At 34.1% G+C, this 19,514-nt stretch overlaps 1 protein-coding gene and 1 long non-coding RNA gene across 3 annotated transcripts; both read right to left on the bottom strand.

Moving 5' to 3' along the window:
- Positions 1-567: 567 nt before the first annotated feature.
- On the bottom strand, positions 568-3,059 carry LOC147405739 (pectate lyase-like). 2 transcript variants are annotated; one of them, XM_086433571.1, is made up of 4 exons: positions 2,696-3,059; positions 1,938-2,567; positions 1,451-1,693; positions 568-1,070 (listed from the first exon to the last, which is right to left on the bottom strand). In XM_086433571.1, the coding sequence occupies exons 1-4, from the start codon at positions 2,879-2,881 to the stop codon at positions 846-848; spliced, it is 1,284 nt and encodes a 427-aa protein (XP_086289697.1). In that variant the 5' UTR covers positions 2,882-3,059; the 3' UTR covers positions 568-845. The 2 variants fall into 2 exon arrangements, with proteins under 2 accessions (XP_086289697.1, XP_086289696.1); XM_086433570.1 differs by having other exon boundaries at positions 1,938-2,588; positions 2,688-2,828.
- Positions 3,060-7,232: 4,173 nt separating this feature from the next.
- On the bottom strand, positions 7,233-11,366 carry LOC147405738 (uncharacterized). The gene is made up of 2 exons (XR_015176049.1): positions 11,164-11,366; positions 7,233-7,666 (listed from the first exon to the last, which is right to left on the bottom strand). It is a non-coding gene; the product is annotated as an uncharacterized LOC147405738 (long non-coding RNA).
- Between the last annotated feature and the right edge of the window lie 8,148 nt (positions 11,367-19,514).

Here is a 19,514-nt window from a genome sequence, read left to right as displayed (position 1 = left end):
AAAGATTTGGCGCCAATTATTGTCTCAACATTACAAAACATTGTAACACGTTCGAAGTTCAAGCAAATTTCATTAGTTGTTTACAATGAGTCACAAAATCCTAAACCCAAAAAACATAAATCTAGCAAAAAAAAATAAAAAATAAAGAGCTTCTATTGGCATGCCGATTATTACATTCTCAAACATTCATTTGTTTTTGAGATTTTTCCCAAAACCTGCACAATTTTTGTCCACATTTCAGTTTTGACATTTTAATTCTCAAAACATGCATATGGAGTGAATTCGTCACTTTATAATCAATGGATTCGTTGGTATACCTAAGAATTTGTAGTTGTTAAAAGTGACAAAGTGATGAGTTCAAAGGTTTTAAAAATGATGAATGCATGTTTTGGGAATTAAAATGAATAGTGTACTGAATTTGGAATTTCGTTATATTCATGAAATGAAGATTCATCCTATGTTTTCTTTAATTTTAATGGGGGGTAATTAGTAAAAGTTGGGGTGCCAATAGCAGCCTCTGTCTGTCTGTCTCTCTCTCTCTCTCTCTCTCACCACCCAAGAGTGCAATTTATCTCAGAAAGAATCAAACAAATGAAAATATGTGTACATATTTTTTTATGTTGTCTCACAAGGTAAATGAATTAAACAAATGAATATATATTTTTCTAAGTTGAATTGTTTGTCTTCCTCATTTCTCTCTCAAATTACTCTCTCTCTCTCTCTCTAAAAGCCAAAGAAAAATATATAAAATACAACAATGACAACTAACTCATTTCATCTCCTTCTCTGGGACGCTGATTCTTCTTGTAATGGGTTAGGGTTAGGCTCCATTAATCAAAGAAAATTTAACAAGGTTTGTTAGGTTTGCAGTTAAGAGCACCAGCAAAGCGTGTGAGCCGAGTCACGAAAGACCCAGGCTTTGCACTGATCATCTGCTGCTTCGAGTACAATCTCTTCTTGCTTGGGTTCCCAGATTCAACGAAGAAGGCACCGTTCATCATAAGATCTCCCTCAGATCTCCATGTCCAATGCTTCCACTCGCTCTCATCTGCGTAGTCCCTCTTAGTCACCTTCAGTCCACCCCACAAAACAACGAGACCAGTGAGAATTCTCCACAAGCAACTAATTGTAGAGATTATTATGAGTATTAAGGGGTGATATTAAAAATATGAGTCGTGATAATATGATGTGCTAAATCGTATGTGATTGATATGACAAGTGCACAAAACCTTTGATTTTTTCTTCGAGATACAGAAGGAAAAAGATCTACGATTTTATGCACTTGCCACATCATTTTAGCGTTAGTCTAAAAATATAGATGCATTATAATAATGCGCATGAGATACATTATATGATACATATGATTGTATACAAATATACACATATGTGCATGTACGTATGTATGCAAATACACGGACAATAGAGAAAAAGAGAAGAGTAGGTTGCTTACTTCCTTGGCAGCCAAGTTGGGAGGAGCGATAAAACGGTTACCCTCGCTTATGATGGTAGGATTATGGCTACCACCAATGGCATACATGAGCCAATGTGTATAGTCATTGTTAACCACATGGAAGAACCCCCAACGGCACCTTGGCATCCTTTGCACCAGTCCCCTCCCAAAGTGGTTGAATGCAACAGTTATTTGCATGTTCGCATCACCTGAGTAGAAGTCGCTTGCACCAAACAACATCACCTGTACCATCCCGTAGTATATCATTGATCGTTGCATAAGAGTAAAAAAGTGTATTCAATCTTCTAACATACATGTGTCACCTTGGGATTTAAAAACCCCATTTTCAACTCTGTATGTGAATCTCAAGTTTGAGACCTGACTCTTAATACCCGATTCCCTAGCCAAGTTGTATTTCGTGTGCTAGGGAACGGTTAAATATTAATGTTTGACCGATTGTGCATTCTTGAGCATTAGATTACATTACCTCATTATGTTTGGTCATGTGGTTGTTGGAGATTGTAATGGCTGTGGATCCTTGGATAACATCAATGAGTCCATCCTTACAATTAGATAGAGAGAGATGGTCAATCCAAACATGTGACGATCCAAAGATAGAGATGCCATCTCCATCACTTGCTGTCCTATAACCGACGTGTAAGACAGAGTCCCTAATCATGCCACCACCACCAGCGTTGATGTCGTGAATATGTATGCCATGGATGATGACATTCTTGATGAATTGGATGGTGATGCCTGCTCCATGGGCTATATGGACTTTAGCACCACGGCCATCGATGGTCTTATCACTTGTCATGATGAGCTCTTCGTTCAATTTGATTGTCATGCTACGTGCAAATATGATCCATAGTGGTTGTTGTTGGATCACAGCGTGTCGTAGGGTCCCGGGATTGGGATTCACTAGGTCATTGTCCGAGGGGTCGGTCACTACATAGAACCTTCCGAGCTTCCCTCCAATGGTTTTTCGACCGAATCCAAGGGCGCAATCAGCCAACCTCTTACGGTTCGTGGACCAATCCTTACGGCACCTCCAACATCGATCAATGGGTTCGTTGCCAAGCATAGGCTGTTGTATTTGTGTAAGATTCTCCTTGTACTATTGGCTCCATCCAGTGCCCTGCATTACATAATTACAACACTTAATGAATCAAATATCAATTAATATCAACCGTTGATTTTGATCAATCAAGTCTAGATTCATTCAAAATGGACCCACTTGTGGACATGTAGGTTCAAATGTTCGGTGACTTCTTCGGGATTTGTCTCATAGGCCTCTTGGGAGGCCTTTTTAGCTTCTTCAGCTCGCTGCTGCCATACTTCATCAAAATCAGCAACGTGGGCTCGTAACATTGAGACCATTATAGTAAAGGAGAAGAAAAAAATATGCAATCTGGGCTTAATTGTCTCCATTGCCCTCCAATTCTTTTCTTTTAATTTTCTTCTGATTTTTTGGTTAGTTTTTCTGATTAAGAGAACTATATGTGATGGTCAAGGTCTAGGGTTGACCCATTTTCACACTAAAGACTAGACCCTGCCAAGCCGATTGAACCCAAATTAAATTTGGTTCTTTTGAGGTCTAAAAGTACACATGAGGGACTATATAAGTAGGTGAGAGAGGCCAATAGAAGAGAAGAGAAAAGAGAAAGAGAGACATTAAAGCGAAGAGAGAGGAGTGCCATTTGAAATCAACGGTCAACAGTTAATGTCTTTAGTTCCCCATTAAGATTTTCAGTTATTTCGGTTGTTAAAACTTGGGAGGATAAAACATTCAAACCTTTAAAAGCGTAGGAACCAGTGAACCACTAAGGCACTAAATCAATATTTTTTTTTCTAGACCTCAAAACCATGTACTATTTACATATTCCCCCTTAAAGTTGAAATAACTCTGGGCAAACCTTATTTTTTCAACTTTCTTAAAAATTAACCCCATTTGCAACAATTGATAAGAAGATAATTTTGGGCGTATTCGAGAAGTTAAGAGTTTACCGCGAGAATCCAATTCTCGAAAGTTGAGATGGGAGTTAATTATAACTTTAGTGTTTGGTTGCCAACAAGAATTTACCTTAGAGTTGCAGAGAATCCCAACTTCTTTGAAAGATCGAGAAAAAAAAAAGGGTGAGAAGAGGAAAGATATTTAACATGCATATGACACATTTTGATGCTAATTGCACTATAATTATCCTTTATATAAAGTTTCAAAAATCGAACTAAATCAATGGCCTGATTAAATTTTGTAATAAATTCGGTTTGGTTAGCGAACAACTAGGGTTGTCAATGGGAGATTCGGATTGAGCTTGGTTGAGACCTAACCTGGCCCTCAAAATCCCCTTAACCAGCCATGTACTCCTATCATACCAAAGTTGTTTATTTTCGAGCCCAATTGGCTCAGATTGAATAGTAATTTGAACACCCATAGTAAAATGAAAGTCCTTGATTCATGACATTGATTAGTTTGAGTTGCTTTGTTCAATCTTGAAAAGTTGAGGTGACTCTCTTTTCCCAATTGTCCTGATAACTAAGAATAATGCTTTTCTGAGCCCCCCCCCACCCTCTGACATACGCCTCCATCACAGAATCGTAAATCATTTTCCTTGGAAACACAGAACCATTAATCTTTTTCTTATGTGTCCCCAACGCAATCGATGTACGATTTTGGGATGGGGTTGTATGTCAGAGAGGGCACAGATTATCTCGACTTGATAGCTAATAATAAGTCATGCATATCTGACTTATTTTACGTGATTAGAATGATTATGAATTTGAAAATCAAGTTGATGTAGAAAGATATGAATGATGACCGGTGATAGCGAGCTGCCTGTGGTATTCCTATATCGATGGCTAGGTAGCTTTTTGACTTTTTGTTTCTTTTTGCTCTTTTAGAAATGAATGAACCAAACTACAAGAGGGTGGGTCATCGATATACTGATGAAAGAGCGAAAGAAGACCCAAGTGATCAAGATTCTCAAAGCAACTTACATTTTCAAGTTGTATAAAATAAAATAAAAAGTAAATTCATGCATGTTTAAAATTATTTTAAACCATTCGATTTTTTCTCCCCATCAAAATAGGGGTCCAATATATATCCTAATTGAAAATGATTAGATATTAATGCAAATATTATTTATAATATGTTTTAGTTATCACAAAAGTTTGCCCGTGCTGGTTGAGGTTAAGGTTGTAGAAGAGGAGAGGCAATAGAGTTGGAAGGTATCATTTGAAGAAAGGGAGAAGTTAAAAAAAAAAAAAAGACAATAAAATTTGACGGGTATTCTTGGAAATGAATTAAAGAGAAAAGTTAATATATAAAGTTGAAGGTGATATTCTTGAAAACTGAGGGTAGAAGAGAAAATGGAATGAAATTGGAAAGGTATTCATGACAAAATTAAATTCCAATTTCTTTTTTTATGGGGAACTAATTAATCCCTAGTCCGGCCTGGATTTAACAGGTTTAAAATTTTGAGTCCAACCCTACCTTTTGCAAGTTTAAGATCAAGGCCCTAATGTTTCTTCATGAATCTATACTTTATTAAAATAAATGCTCACTCAAAATAAATAAATAAATAAATATAAACTTATCCAATCAAAGCCTCTTCTATCATTGAAAATGGAAAGTGTGTTTATATCTGCTTTTACTCTCTCCATCTATTTTCTTTTGAATCTTCGAATGCTTTGTTTGAAGTTTGAACCTTCAATATTTCTACCTTTTGCAAGTTCAAGATCAAGGCCCTTATGTTTCTTCATGAATCTATACTTTATTAAAATAAATGCTCACTAAAAAAAATAAATAAATAAATATAAACTTATCCAATCAAAGTCTCTTCTATCATTGAAAACGGAAAGTGTGTTTATATCTGTTTTTACTCTCTCCATCTATTTTCTTTTGAATCTTCGAATGCTTTGTTTGATGAACCTTCAATATTTCTACCTTTTGCAAGTTCAAGATCAAGGCCATAATGTTTCTTCATGAATCTATACTTTATTAAAATAAATGCTCACTAAAAAAAATAAATAAATAAATACATATAAACTTATCCAATCAAAGTCTCTTCTATCATTGAAAACGGAAAGTGTGTTTATATCTGCTTTTACTCTCTCCATCTATTTTCTTTTGAATCTTCGAATGCTTTGTTTGAAGTTTGAATCTTCAATATTTCTACCTTTTGCAAGTTCAAGATCAAGACCCTAATGTTTCTTCATGAATCTATACTTTATTAAAATAAATGCTCACTCAAAAAAAAAAAAAAATTAAATTAAATAAATATAAACTTATTCAATCAAAGTCTCTTCTACCATTGAAAACGGAAAGTGTGTTCATATTTGCTTTTACTCTTTCCATCTATTTTCTTTTGAATCTTCGAATGTTGTATTTGAAGTTTGAACCTTCAATATTTCTTGAAGAGTCCCCCCCCCCCCCCCCCCCCCCGCCTTTCTCTGACGCATGCACCCCCATCACAGAACCTTAGATCAATTGCCTTGGGATACATAAGAAAAAGATTTATGATTATGCATATCCTGAGGCAACTGATCTAAAAATTTATGATGGATGCATAGCGGGGCATGTGTCAAAGGGGGGCGTTAGAAAATCATTACACTTTCTTAAAAGCCCTATTTTAAAATTCAGCTCCCTCCACAACCGGTTCACCACTAAAAATTACCTTGTCAAAGTTTATTAAATTCATCATAACTACCACTTATTTTGTACCATTTGCAGTTTCCTTATATCACTTTTGAATTTTTGACAGAATTGATTCCAGGAAGCATAGCTTCTTAATCTAACCAAGATGTACATATTAAGTTTTCTAAACCCATTTCAAAGACATGTTTCATAAGTAAATCAAAAAGGGTGAAAATGGGTTTTGACCCAAGCCCTGGCATTACCACTCACAAAATTTACCAACAGCCCAAGCTGGCACTTTCATCTGCAATTTCCCATTTTAATTAAAGGTAAAAATTTAAATTTCAGTTCAAAATTAAGTGATTCTTACAATGAACATGGCATTCTATGTTCCATCTCCCATGGCTAGACTTTTTTTTTTTTTTTTTTGATAAGTAAAATTTTATTGAAAAGAGGAAAAGATGTCCTCGAAGAAGATATACAAAGTAGTTTAGTTCATTACAAACAAAATCCCACCTAAACAGAAAATCTTCAAAGAAGAACCCTCTAAATACCTTAAACCTAAATAAATAACAAACTCAGGATACTAAAGAGTAACTCTTGCATAAAATTTTCCTTTCCATCAAACGTGCACCCATTCTTTTCCTTCCAAAGGCCCTAACAAATGGCAAAAGGAGTGAACTTCCAAAGAATTTCACACTTGCCAGAAAATGATAGGGAATTCCAATCAAGCAACAAAGAGATAATCAAACGAGGATGACACGAAGTGACCCTAATAAAGACAAAAAATGAGACCAAACACTAAAAGCCACCTCACAATGAACAAAGAGGTGATCAATATATCCCCATTCACTTTATGCAAACAACAAAAATCCACCAAGAGCAGTCCCTTACGCCTAAGAAGATCAATCCTAGGGAGTTTGTTCATAGCTCCCAACCACAAAAAAAAGGATACTTTTGTAGGCACATTCGAGGACCAAATGAATGATAAGGGAAAGAGAATATCCTGATTCTTTTTTAGAAAGGAATAAAACGACTTGACAAAGAAGTGACCGTCGCGAATTCCTTTTCCAGATCCTACGTTCCACCCTATGCGGGGGTGATGATATATCATAAATATCATCGTGTAAGCAGAAGCTGTTTAAATTGACGAGAAATGCACAGAAAAAGAAACAGAAATTTGCTTTTTCTAGGATACAAACTATATTGTAGTAAAATAAATAATTCAATGGCAGTATAGTCCTTGCCAAGATTTTACTACAAGTATCATTCCATGCAAAGAAACCTAAAGATACAAATCATCAAAATATGGTTCCTAAAGATTTGATGATATTTACAAGAAATCACCCATTCTTTACATCCAATATCTTATGTGTTTTTTCTTTTTCTTTTTTGTTGGAGACTAATATCCAAAAGAATAATTAGAAAATCAAGGGCACCAACTAGGCAAACCTCTGATGGAATGTGTGGAAGATGGTGGATGAGTTTCCCTTTTAATTCTCAGCCCAAAAAAGCTCCATGCCTCTATGTATTCATTCTTCCAGCCCTCCCTCAGCTCTGTGGAGTCCATGTACCACTGCCTGAAAAGTAGTTCAACTGATTTAGGAAAATTGGTTATCAAGATTAACATGAGAGGTAAAAGTAGAAAATTGAATTTGAAAGTCAGGTCGGTCATATTGAGAACTTTTCTATCTAGAATTTTTGAAATGTTCAATTTGTTGATTCAATTGAAGAGAGAGAGAGAGAGAGGAACATATAAAATACGATTAATATATAATTAAAAAATAAATTAAAAAAAATGGAAAAACTAATGGGGGCATCTGCCTCAGCCAAAAGGCACACGCTTCATTTGTTTTAATTTTTCTTCCTCGCACCTGATAGCTTTTTCAATGAGCCTCACCATGAGGTGTATGCCTCAACTATTTTTACTTTTCTTCCTCACTCCTAAAGATTTTTAATGAACTTTAACCTGAGGCACCCGAGGGTTAAGCCTCACATGTCTTTAGAAACACTGTTCAACCAAATTGCCTTTAACTAGTACAACACATTTTAAATTTCATAAACATATACCCCAAAAGTCCATTGAAAAATTATTGCTAACTATTACCATGTCAATCCACACAATCCTATTATTGTGTAAGAAATAAATGAAATATCCATATTATCTCTGTTTTCCTATTTATTGTTGACAATAACCCAATCTTTTATCCTCAGAAACTTCTTTACCTTGTTGAGACCATTCTTTAGCCCACTACTCACCAAAGCTCATGCACTATTTCCCACACAATTCCCATCCGTTCTATACCCACTGGATGACATTCAACCCATGGCCCTCTTCCCTCATAAAAGATGAATTTCCCAATAACCACCATTTGCACCTTTTGCTAGAAGTAATTTATTTTGGAATTCATCCATCCATGCATCTTACAATCCTATGTTCTTGAGAGGACAAATAATATTAAAATCCAGTGTCACGTCATCAAAGATAGGTAAATTTTGGTTACCCATAATAAAAGATCCCATTTATTAAAAGTATAGAAAAGCCAACCACCTATTGATTTTCTTACTAACACACTTGGAGATAAAAGTTTTGCTTATTCATGAAGCATGTTTGCTTGAAGGTTAGAAAGTAAATCTGAACATTCCAGATATGAGTTGGAAATTTTATGGACCATCCTTCTATTCTTCCCAAAAATCAAAAGAGGCATCTATTTTGTACACAATTTGTTTTTTTTTTCTTTTTCTTATCGTGGTTATCCCCACCCTTCAGGTGGGACTAATCCCACGGTCACACGCACTGCCCTCTCAGAAAGTCCTATGTGCACCTGGTTGAATCAAGGGTCGACCAAACCTTGGAGAGTGGCCCCAAGGAATTCATTGCTTCGTGGGGTTTCGAACACTTGACCTACCCTTCCTGAGGAGCTTATCAAGGTTCAGCTTGCCACTTGGCCAACCCCTTGGGGTTATATTTTGAACACAATTGGTATTCACAGAATTGAGGTATTTAGGATGTTTAACTGTCTATAAATTTTGAAGAGTCTTTGCATAAGTTGTAAAAAGTAACAACAAGCTCATTTGATACATAACTTGACAAAAGCCATTAGTAAAGCACCTTTTTTATGTGGAGAATCAATATCCAACCTCCTTGTGCATATCATAAAACAGGTCCAGCTTGAAGGGAATGGTATCATTAAAGGGCTGTCTTAACTTGATTTAGTAATTCTCGGCTGAGTATTTTTGTTTAGTCTTACACAATAGTTACCTGTTCTTGTTGTACATTCCCAGACCCCATTAACCAAGTTCTTCACTTTTCTTCTCTAAATTCTTGAACTAAAGTTTATGATCTATCTCTTCATTCCAAAGATGTACCACAAGAAGTAGAGATAAGATATTCTAGATTGCTTACTTGGGTGCTTGTAATTTTGTCTCTAAAGCAAGTTCTTATAATTTTTACACAAATTGAACGTCAAACCGTATTTTTTATAAACTCCTGTGATGTTATTGTAGTAGCCAGTTTGGACCTAAAGGAAGTTGGGAGCATTTTAAAAATATATATTAAACCATCTTCTCATTTCTAACTAAGTACAACAAATTGAACTTCAAACCGGTTTTTATAAACTCCCGTGACATTATTCTAGACAGTTTGGACCTAAAGGAAGTTGGGAATTTTTTATATATTATATTAAACCCTCTTCTCATTTCTAACTAAATACAATATTTTTTATCTGTTAGATTATGTTTCAAATTTGGAAATACGAATATTTGCAAGTTGGTAGAAAATATTACAATCATTAGGCGTAAATCGCTTCTTCTATTCTTCTCCTCAAACTCTTAATCTACAACAATAAACATAATGATAGCTATTTAGTGACACGAATGAGTGAGTTGACAGTGGTTGAGCCCATAAGTGGGGATTTTGGCAGAGATCTTGCCTTCAAGCCTCCCTATTCATCATGTGCAGTGTGGGTGTGCAAAGGGAGGGCTTGAGAACATGGCTCCTTCAACTCTTTCCCTCATGGGTTGCCATGTGGATGTCAGAGACTAGGTTAGAACGGAATTTTGCTAAAAATGCCAATAGAGACTAATCCAAGAGCTACAAAATCTCTCTTTGAAAAGATAACATAGAAGTAAGGTTCTAGAGAAGAAACTTTCTCTTTTCCTTCTCCTCTCGTGACCTAGATTTTTTTATTTTATTTTTCTCTAGAATATGTTTGTGTTTCTTGTTTTTGATCAAGAAGCAATCTCTTGTCCTTGATTCTGATGGGGGACAGTATAATCGTTTTCCACTTCAGGGGGGGATGACTTAGTTGTTGAATTCGTTTAACTAAAAAGTTTGACGTAATTGAGTCTCTATTTTCGAGCATAAATCCTAACCACGTTTCTCATGAAAATTTGGACTCCTATCAATGATTGAAGCAGATTGTACCATCTTTTATTGAAACATAATTGAGTCTCTATTTTCGAGCATAAATCCTAACCAGGTTTCTCGTGAAAATTTGGACTCCTATCAATGATTGAAGCAGATTGTACCATCTTTTATTGAAACATAATTGAGACCAAAATTATTATCTACAATTCTATAAATTTATTTCAGTCCAAGCTTATTGAATCCCGGAGATGGATCCCTGGTTTCATGTGAAAAGCTCCAACTCTCTTCAAGAAGATTTGATGCACCTTAAATTCAAATTCAACATATTTGGATTTATCAGATTTTTTAAAATAAATTTATTTTATTTCAAACCACCAAAAAAGAAAAATTCCTAATTTTGGATCAACCTTAACTTAATTGAACAATAAATTTGCGCTAAAAGGGGGAATTACACACTTAAATCAAAAGGGTCTCTGTATTTTACTTCCAAAACTCCAAATTCATACAAAATCAAGGTTGCTTTTACAACTGAAAGAAAATCCATATCTAATTTTATATTTCACAGAGACATTCTTCCAAATTCAAACAAAAAGATGCAAACTTTAACTACAATTCAGAGTAAATAAGTGATGGGTATTAAAGGAAGATTAAACGATTACATGGAACCATTCAGATATATATCAAAGATGATCAGTGTAGAAGACTTACTTACTTGCAGACGAGAGAACAGTGAAGAAGATCGATACAATCGAGCTGAGAGAAGATGCGAACAATGAGATCAGTTGGTGTTATTAGAGCTGGTGTTGGAAGATTGATTTGGTTTTGATCTTCGTCTTGGGTTTCTTTACTTTCTCGTGCTTCCATGGTCTCCCACTGATTCCATGAAATTGCCCAAAAAAGATTATTTCCAATCTCCGTCATTTGTGGCCCCACATCAGTTATGTTATTTTTTTTGGGTGATTTAGACATGCCCCCCTATTTTTTGCTAAATATTAGAAATACCCCTATGTTTTGAAAATGATGCCATGCATCCCTTGACTTCAGTTTTGCTACATAGACTAAGGGGAAGAGACTTGATCACCCTCATATTTAAACCTCTAATAAAAAATGCGGATTTTTCTGCTAAAAACCAATTATCTTAAACCTCATTAGATAAAATTTTTTAACTCTCATAAACTATCTTAAGATTTTATCTACTTCAAGTCTTCAACTTTCAAATCTCAAGGTAAGATAAAACTTTTTAAGAAGTTTAAAATGATGAAATTTTGAGTAGAAAAATCTAGGATTTTCTACAAAGAAGGCAAAGTAGAAAATGATGGATTAAAATAAGGTTAAATAGATTAAAGTTATCCTAGAAGTTGAAGAGCTTAAAGATGACTTGAATTATGAAGAAAAAATAAATTTTTTAGAGAAAATTGAAAATGATGAGATTTTGGGTAGAAAATTTTAGGATTTTATGCAAATGATTAGTTCTAGGTAGAAAATGATGAATTGGAGATTAAGTTTGAGTAGATATACAATGAAGGTTGGAGAAATTGAAGATGATTGGTTTTAAAAAGAAAATCTAGGTTTCTAGCTAGAGGTTGAAGATAAGGGCATTTTAGTCTTTTTTTTTCCTTAGTCTATTTAGAAGACTAAGGTCAAGGGATGCATGTCATTAATTTCAAATTAGCAAAATATGGCAGGGTATGTCTAAGTCAACCTTTTTTAGGGATGTACATTCGGGTAAACCTAAACTAGACTGAACCAAATTTTTGGGTTCAGTTTGGGCAGGGTTGAAATCGAAACCAACTAGAAATATGTCTCTTCGGGTTCTAATTCCAAATGTCGAAATCGAACCCAAACCAAACCGATTCCTTTGGGTAAATTTTGGGTTTTTAGGGATGTACATTCAAGTAAACCCAAACCGAAATTTCGTGTTCAGTCTGGGTAGGGTTGAAACTGAAACCAACCCGAAATATGTCGGTCCAAGTTCTAATTCTAAATGTTGAAATCGAACCCAGAACAATTCGATTCTTTTGGGTAAATTTTGAGTTCGGTTTAGGTAAACCTACATTTTGAGATATTTGTTTAAATTTATATAGGGGGAGTTGAGAACCAATGATCTCTTATACAAATAGAGACAAATCACAATTCCTTACAAACAAACCAAGAAGCTTATCATGTTAGACATTTTAACTATTAATATATTATAATAACTCAGATTTATAAACATATATAAATATATGTTAGAGGGACAGAGTCAAAAACAAAGATCGTGACAGAGAAATCCAATATCGCGCGATTCAACTATCTAGATTGATTAAAAACAATTGTAAAGCACTGAAAACAAAAGCACAACTTTATACATAAGATATTTCAGATTATTTATAAATAAGCCCTTATTATTTGCAACCACCTCCTCCATTATCCCGTCGTTTAACCTCATCTTCATAACTCATCCTTCACCACCGAATCAGCAACCCTACCCTCCATTGAAGACAAAAATGACACAGGAACCTCTAACCCAACTCCCTACTCGATTAACCTCATTTTTTACCTTCCATTGAAAACAAAAACGACCTAGCCCTTTCCAAATTGAACAAACCTTTGTGTGTGTGTGTGTGTGTGTGCGCGATTTCAATTTCAAGTCTTGACCAACCATCTCTGGATTTTAATGGAAAATGTAGTAACTTTTAATTTGCAACTAGTTGCTTATATTATTTTCTAGTAGTCTAGGTGGTGTGAAATCTTGGCTTTCAATTGAAATTTTGATTTGGGTGTTTGCATTTCTCTTATATTGATTTTTTTCCAATTAGTTGATATTGGCTTGAGATTGAGATATGTACTTAATATCTTCATTGGTCGCAATTCTTTTGTGTAAATTCCAATTTTCATCTATAAAATGTGTCGTAACACACATATATGGTATATTTTGAATTGAAGTTCATAAATCAGAAGTTAAGCATATTTTACTAGATGTATTTTGTAATAAATTTTTATTTTTTATTTTTTTATTTTTAAACATTTTCATTACATCTCTTTTTAATATATTTCTAGAAATACTTTCAAAATTAGGAAAATACGTTTTTGAATAAATTTTTTATAATGTATCTTTTCAATTACAAGAAATGACATTTTTTCCATAATAAAAAATTTAATGGTTTCCCGTCGCGCCCTTTCGACATCATATGACCACGTGCTTATGTCGTCGGTGATTGCTCGATTAAGTAGATTTTGAGTAATATCGAATTATTTTTTTCTTGGACACGTATTTTTTATGTGTTTATTCATTGTACTTGTTCCAATAGATGTACTAAAATAAGCTAGAATTTTTCCACAATAATTACATTTTACTTTTTTCGTTTTACTTCCATCCAGGTTTATAACATTTATTAAGGTAAATGTTGCCATGCCTCAGATGGAAATCTTTTTTATTTTTTTGAGAGATTAGGATTAGAGAGTTACAAATCATTACTAGCCGCTCGCAAATAAATGAATTAAAATCAAAATTTTGAGATCGTTAAAATTTTGAAAATCATCGATATTAATATTTTAAGGATCCATTATATAAAAATTAACACTAAAATTAAAATTAATAGAGGTTAGTTAGACTTCACTTGGAAGTAGAGAAAAAATATAAAAAGGGGAGGAGAAGCTTAATCAAATAATATTAAGAAAAAAATTAGAACCACTACACCTTATTTTGAAAATTTTGAATTTGATTGGCTGATTGTGTCATGTGTTGATTTGATCGATTGATCTTGCCGCGTAGAAGAAATTCTTGATCACTTGATGACTACTTTGATTATGATTACTTAGTGATGACTTCGATCTTGATCACTTGATGAAGACTTGGTTTTGATCACTTGATGATAATTTAATCACTTTGATGATGATTTGATCTTGATCTTACCACGTAGAAGAGTATTGATCACTTGATGATCAAATTAATTGAGAATAAATCTCAATTTACTAGAGATCTTAGATAATTTAGTACAAAATTATAAAAATAAATTAAAGAGATTAAGAGATTTATAGAATTTTGAGAGAATTTGGAGTAGTGAATAATGAAATTCATTTTGAGGTATTTATAAAATAAAACATTCGTATTTACTCTCACTCCTTCTCAACGGTTTAAAAATAGTAATAATTCTGTTGGGGGGAGGAGGGGATGGCAAAATTTTGAATTTTTTTGAAAATTTTCAGGTTTTCAATCTGGGGTCGGTCCATGTTGGATTTAGGGTAACGATTCCCAAACCGGGTCTGGTTTAGTCTTAGGGAGGGGGGGGGGTTCAAACCGAACTCGAACAATTTTTTTCATGTGTTCAGGGTCGCGGGTAAAATGTACATCCCTACCCTTTTTAGAGTTGCTAATGCCACACCAATTTTTACTAACAACACACCAAATGTGTGCAATTTTTTGTGATTGGTATGGCATTAGTAATAGTTGGTGTGGCAATAATAACTCTATTTAAAAAAAAAAAAAACCAATTATAAATATAAGAGGGTCAAGAGTCGAACTGGGGAACGTTACGTGAGCATGTAACACATAGGAGCAGAGGTGAATAACACAACACTCCCCCTCACCCATAAAGGTGTGAAATTCCATCTAGAAGATTCAAACCTGTGACCTATACAATTCTAGTGCTCTGATATCATATTGAGAATCATTTACTCCCCAAAGAGTGATCTGATGAGAAAGGCACAACTATAAATATAAAAGGTCATGGGTTGAATTGGGTACGATATGTGAGCACATGACACTTAGGAGCGGAGACGGATAACATAACACTCAACAAGAAAGTGTGTATGGAACCATAGATACTTTTCATTAAGATACGGGTGAATAGCATCTATGGTTATGTGCACACCTCCACATAAGCAAAGTGTGATTGAGGACAATCTTGAGGTCCCTCCAACGTGACTCTTACGAGTGAAAACCGTCTATGGTTCCTTCTTATTCAACAAAATGTGAATCAGGATTAATCCTGAGGTCCCTCCAGCATGACTTAAAATCGAATAGGTTGGATCATTGGGTATTGTTAACATGTGCCATAAGGGCACACATTAAGTTGCATTAAGTACACCTTGGAAATAAGCATTTGAGAGTATTTTTGTTTTAAAAAACAAAAAACTTTTAAGGGTATTTTTGGTAGAACGTTCAATTCTTGTACATAAGGCTAAAGTTCTAGCTACTCTTTAAAATGACTCATGAACAAAATACATAATCTCGAGAGTGTAAACATGAAATCCAATAGTTGAGGGTTTATCCTTGAGATGAGTATTCCAAGATATGTATTATCAGGATATGCATAAATAACAATCGTTGGATCCGTGTTTACACTGTTGAGATCATGTATTTTAACATGAGTCGATTTCCATGCCGTCTATGTATATAAAAGCGTTATGATGATTGTATGTGTAAAATTCTCCCTAACACCTCAATAAGTGTAATAAAGTTCGGAGGTTGATATTAATGATCTTCTTCTTTAATCGCTTCTTTCACTTGGTACATTCGACACCTAAATCATTATTTTTTCCATAGAATATTAGTTTGACTCAAAGAGAATTGCATATTTCAATTTTCTTCAAACTCTCCTTTTATAGGCATTTAGACTAGATGTTGTGGACAATAATTGTCACCTATCAAAAATTTAGTACACAATTTTTTTTTTTTGATGAGGGGAGTGTCCAAAAATACGTCCAACTAGGGGGACCGGAAGAGGCAAGATCAGAGCAAAGGCATATGAGTCCCTCCCCGGGCATGTGCAACGTCTGCACATCACACGCACCAGGTAAGTGAGGGTGCGCCCTCGTGAGTGACCCCAAGAAAATACTACTCATACTGGGTATCAAACTTAGCGACCTCCGGACTCTCACCACTTATTGGGTCATCCATTATAGCCCACACAAAAGAGTACAAAGGTATTAGGTGTAGGGCGGAGGGATAAGAATAAGTACAAATTAATTCATTAAAGAATTAATGGATCCAAACTTTATCAGAAGAATATAAAAGATATTTTAAAACTGTTGTCTATATGAATTTACAAAAATTAACTTTACAAAATTGTCATAAATAATAATATTATAATAAGGTATAAGAACAAAGAATTTTGTGTTTTTGTTTTTTTTTCTTATTTGAAAAAACACAAAAATAAAAAATAGGCCTCATGTTGATGGACTTACAGACATACAAAAACAACAAAGCATGAAAATTAAACCAAATTTAAGTAACCAAACAGAACAGAAAAAAAAAAAAAAAAAACAGGCTACCTGTTATATGATGAGGCAAATTAGTAAAAGAGCAATTCTAGAACAAGAATGACCTTCAATCCAATAAGGAAAAACGAGACTACCATTCTGCCGAATTTGATAACAAATGTGGGGAATGAAGCCTGGTCCGAGATCAATGCAAAACTGAATGAGAGACCACATGCGCGATCTAGGACCAAACTTTATTCCCAACATTACAGTTCTCGTAGTGTAATCCGATGCTCCAACACCTGAATTGGGGTTCCAATGATTCTTGAATGGACGTCGTACTATGTTGATCCAAATATGATACCTTCTTATATAAACTATAATGCTAGACGACGCTACATCGCACTACTTAGATTTTAATCCCAATTTAGAGGAATAAAAGTTTGATTCCATAAAGATGGTACACATCAGCCAATAAACATAGACCAATCACGGGTTAATTTAGACAAAAATGACGTGATTTGGAACCACTAATGTCACTTTTTATTGAAATTAAGGCAGTTGACTTATAAATCATTTTGGTTTGGATCTTGGATTTGATGATAACTCCATATATAAGATATAAAAATTAATACATAAAGTAGGTTTGATTGGACTGAAAGCTTGAAAATCAGCCAAAAATGCAAGACCCATTAAGGAAAAAACTGATCAAAAATACGAGTTAAGTATCAATCCCCACCTATGGACCTTAGATTGAAGTTGACGTTCATGCCTTCTGAAGCAGAAGCATTTCCTAGTTGGGGTGATGTATGCTCCTAGTCTCATAGTCTTATAGGCTATTTAGGGCCCCGATTGGAAGTCGCAATTGGAGATAAATAGGGGACGTGATCATGGTTTTGAAAATCGTCCAAGACCAAGATGACTTGCCCGAACGAGGCAAGAAGTTATGGTTGATTTATCCTTTTTTTCTTTGAGTTGTGATAATCTAACTCTCCCTCGTGGCAAACTCAGTCAACTCCCCTAACGTGGGTGTGTTAGAATCATAGATTTCCTTTCTTTGGAATACACAACTTCACAGATTTATGGGGATGTGCAGTTATGGATCCCAGGACATAAAGTCTATGGTTCTAGCACACCTCACGTTAGGGGAGTCGATTGAGTATGCCACATGGCGGATTCATATTATTACTTTTCTTTTACTTTTTGTGATTCACAAAACCACCACACAAAAAAAAAATCCTCCATCTTGTCCAAAATAATGCTACGAGTCATCTCAATATCTTTCATGAACGAGACAAGATGGGAAATTAAGACTAAAAACCATTGATTTGACTCAACACCAAATCTCCATTGGCAAAGGCGGAGCCAAGTAAAGACTAATGGGCGCTATAGCCCTCACTGAACTTTTTAAATAAAAAAAAAATGATTATTAGCCTCACATTTTGGTGAATATTAGTGATAACTCCTATGTTTCCAAACTAAAGAGATGCACACCCCAATAACCTTAAAAGAGGGATTACCTAACATATCTAAATTGTATTTTTTATTTTAAAAATTCCCTTAGAGTTTTGACAACTCTTAAGGGAAATCTTACTCTATCAAGTTTGTACTTAATAAAGTTGGAGTTGACTCACATCATTTTAAATGATTAAATATCTATAAAATCTCATTTTAAAAAAATAAAATCAAACCTACCATATCCTATTTCCTCTAAACAATGATACTCTTTTTCTCCCAATATCATAGATCAAGCTCATAAGAGTTTTTTTTATTTATTTATTAAAATCAGAGTTTTACCATGAGATTCAGGTGTTGTTGGCATGATAATTATATAATAAAACACAAATGAGTTGCTTTTGTGTTTTTTGAGTTAGAGATAAATGTTCCTTCAATTATAATTTTGTAATTGGGAAAATGTCTTATCGACATACACCACACTTTTTTTGTTTTTCCTCTTCACTCCCTCTAACTCTATTATATCTCCTCATTGACCTATTTTATTGTTTTAAATTTTTTATCCTTTAACCTCATTTTTTTAAATAACAACAGTGGGGTCTACTTTTGTAGGAAACAAATCCCAGTAGGATAAACCTCCCACCAAGCTCTAATTTTGTAAGGTCCAATTTATTTTATTTACTTTTCACTCTTTCTAGTTTTATTATATTCCATTTGTTTACCCTTTTAACATATTTTATTGTTTTTCATCTTTTACTCCTTTAACCTCAAAATTCTTTAATACTACTTTTTCAACTTTATTTTTTCACTTTTACCTCTTTAACCTTTCCATCAAGCTATAATTTTGTAGAACCACTTTATTTCTTTTACACTTACTTCATTGTGTTTCATTTTTTACCCCTCCAATTTTATTTTTTACACTTTTACCCCCATTAACCCGAGAGAGAATGTCTACAATGGCAAACTCTAGTATTCATTGTTTTGAGTTATTAATTTCTTCACATCCAATTCCCCTCTTTTAAAAAAAAAAATAAATCTAGACACTTAATTACGATTTTAGTGAAAATCTTATGTATTAGCGAATCATTGTTTGTAGTGACAAACCAACGATTCACATAGAAAGAAATAAAGATTTTTCACAAGTTGCAACTTGACGAACTAACCTGAACTCAACCCGAGCTCAACCTAATCGATGCCTAGGTTGAGTTATGTAAAAGATGAGTTAAGCTTGGGCTAGGATATCTCAACCCGAACTCAACTCAGGTTGAGGGTTCAGGCAACTCAACTCAAATTTGATTATATAAATTAACATAGAAATATTTTTAAACTTTTTTTCATTATGTCTTCCTAAATATACTTATAAAACAAAGGAAAAAAAATTCTTTTTATTTATTTTTCTTTCTTTTTAAATCTATTATTAT

This window comes from Akebia trifoliata, chromosome 3, assembly GCF_017979445.1.
Source record: "Akebia trifoliata isolate Shusen 1 chromosome 3, ASM1797944v1, whole genome shotgun sequence".
Classification (NCBI taxonomy): Eukaryota; Viridiplantae; Streptophyta; class Magnoliopsida; order Ranunculales; family Lardizabalaceae; genus Akebia; species Akebia trifoliata.
The sequence above is the reverse complement of the archived record's forward strand: the minus strand, read 5'-3'. Positions and strand labels throughout refer to the sequence as shown.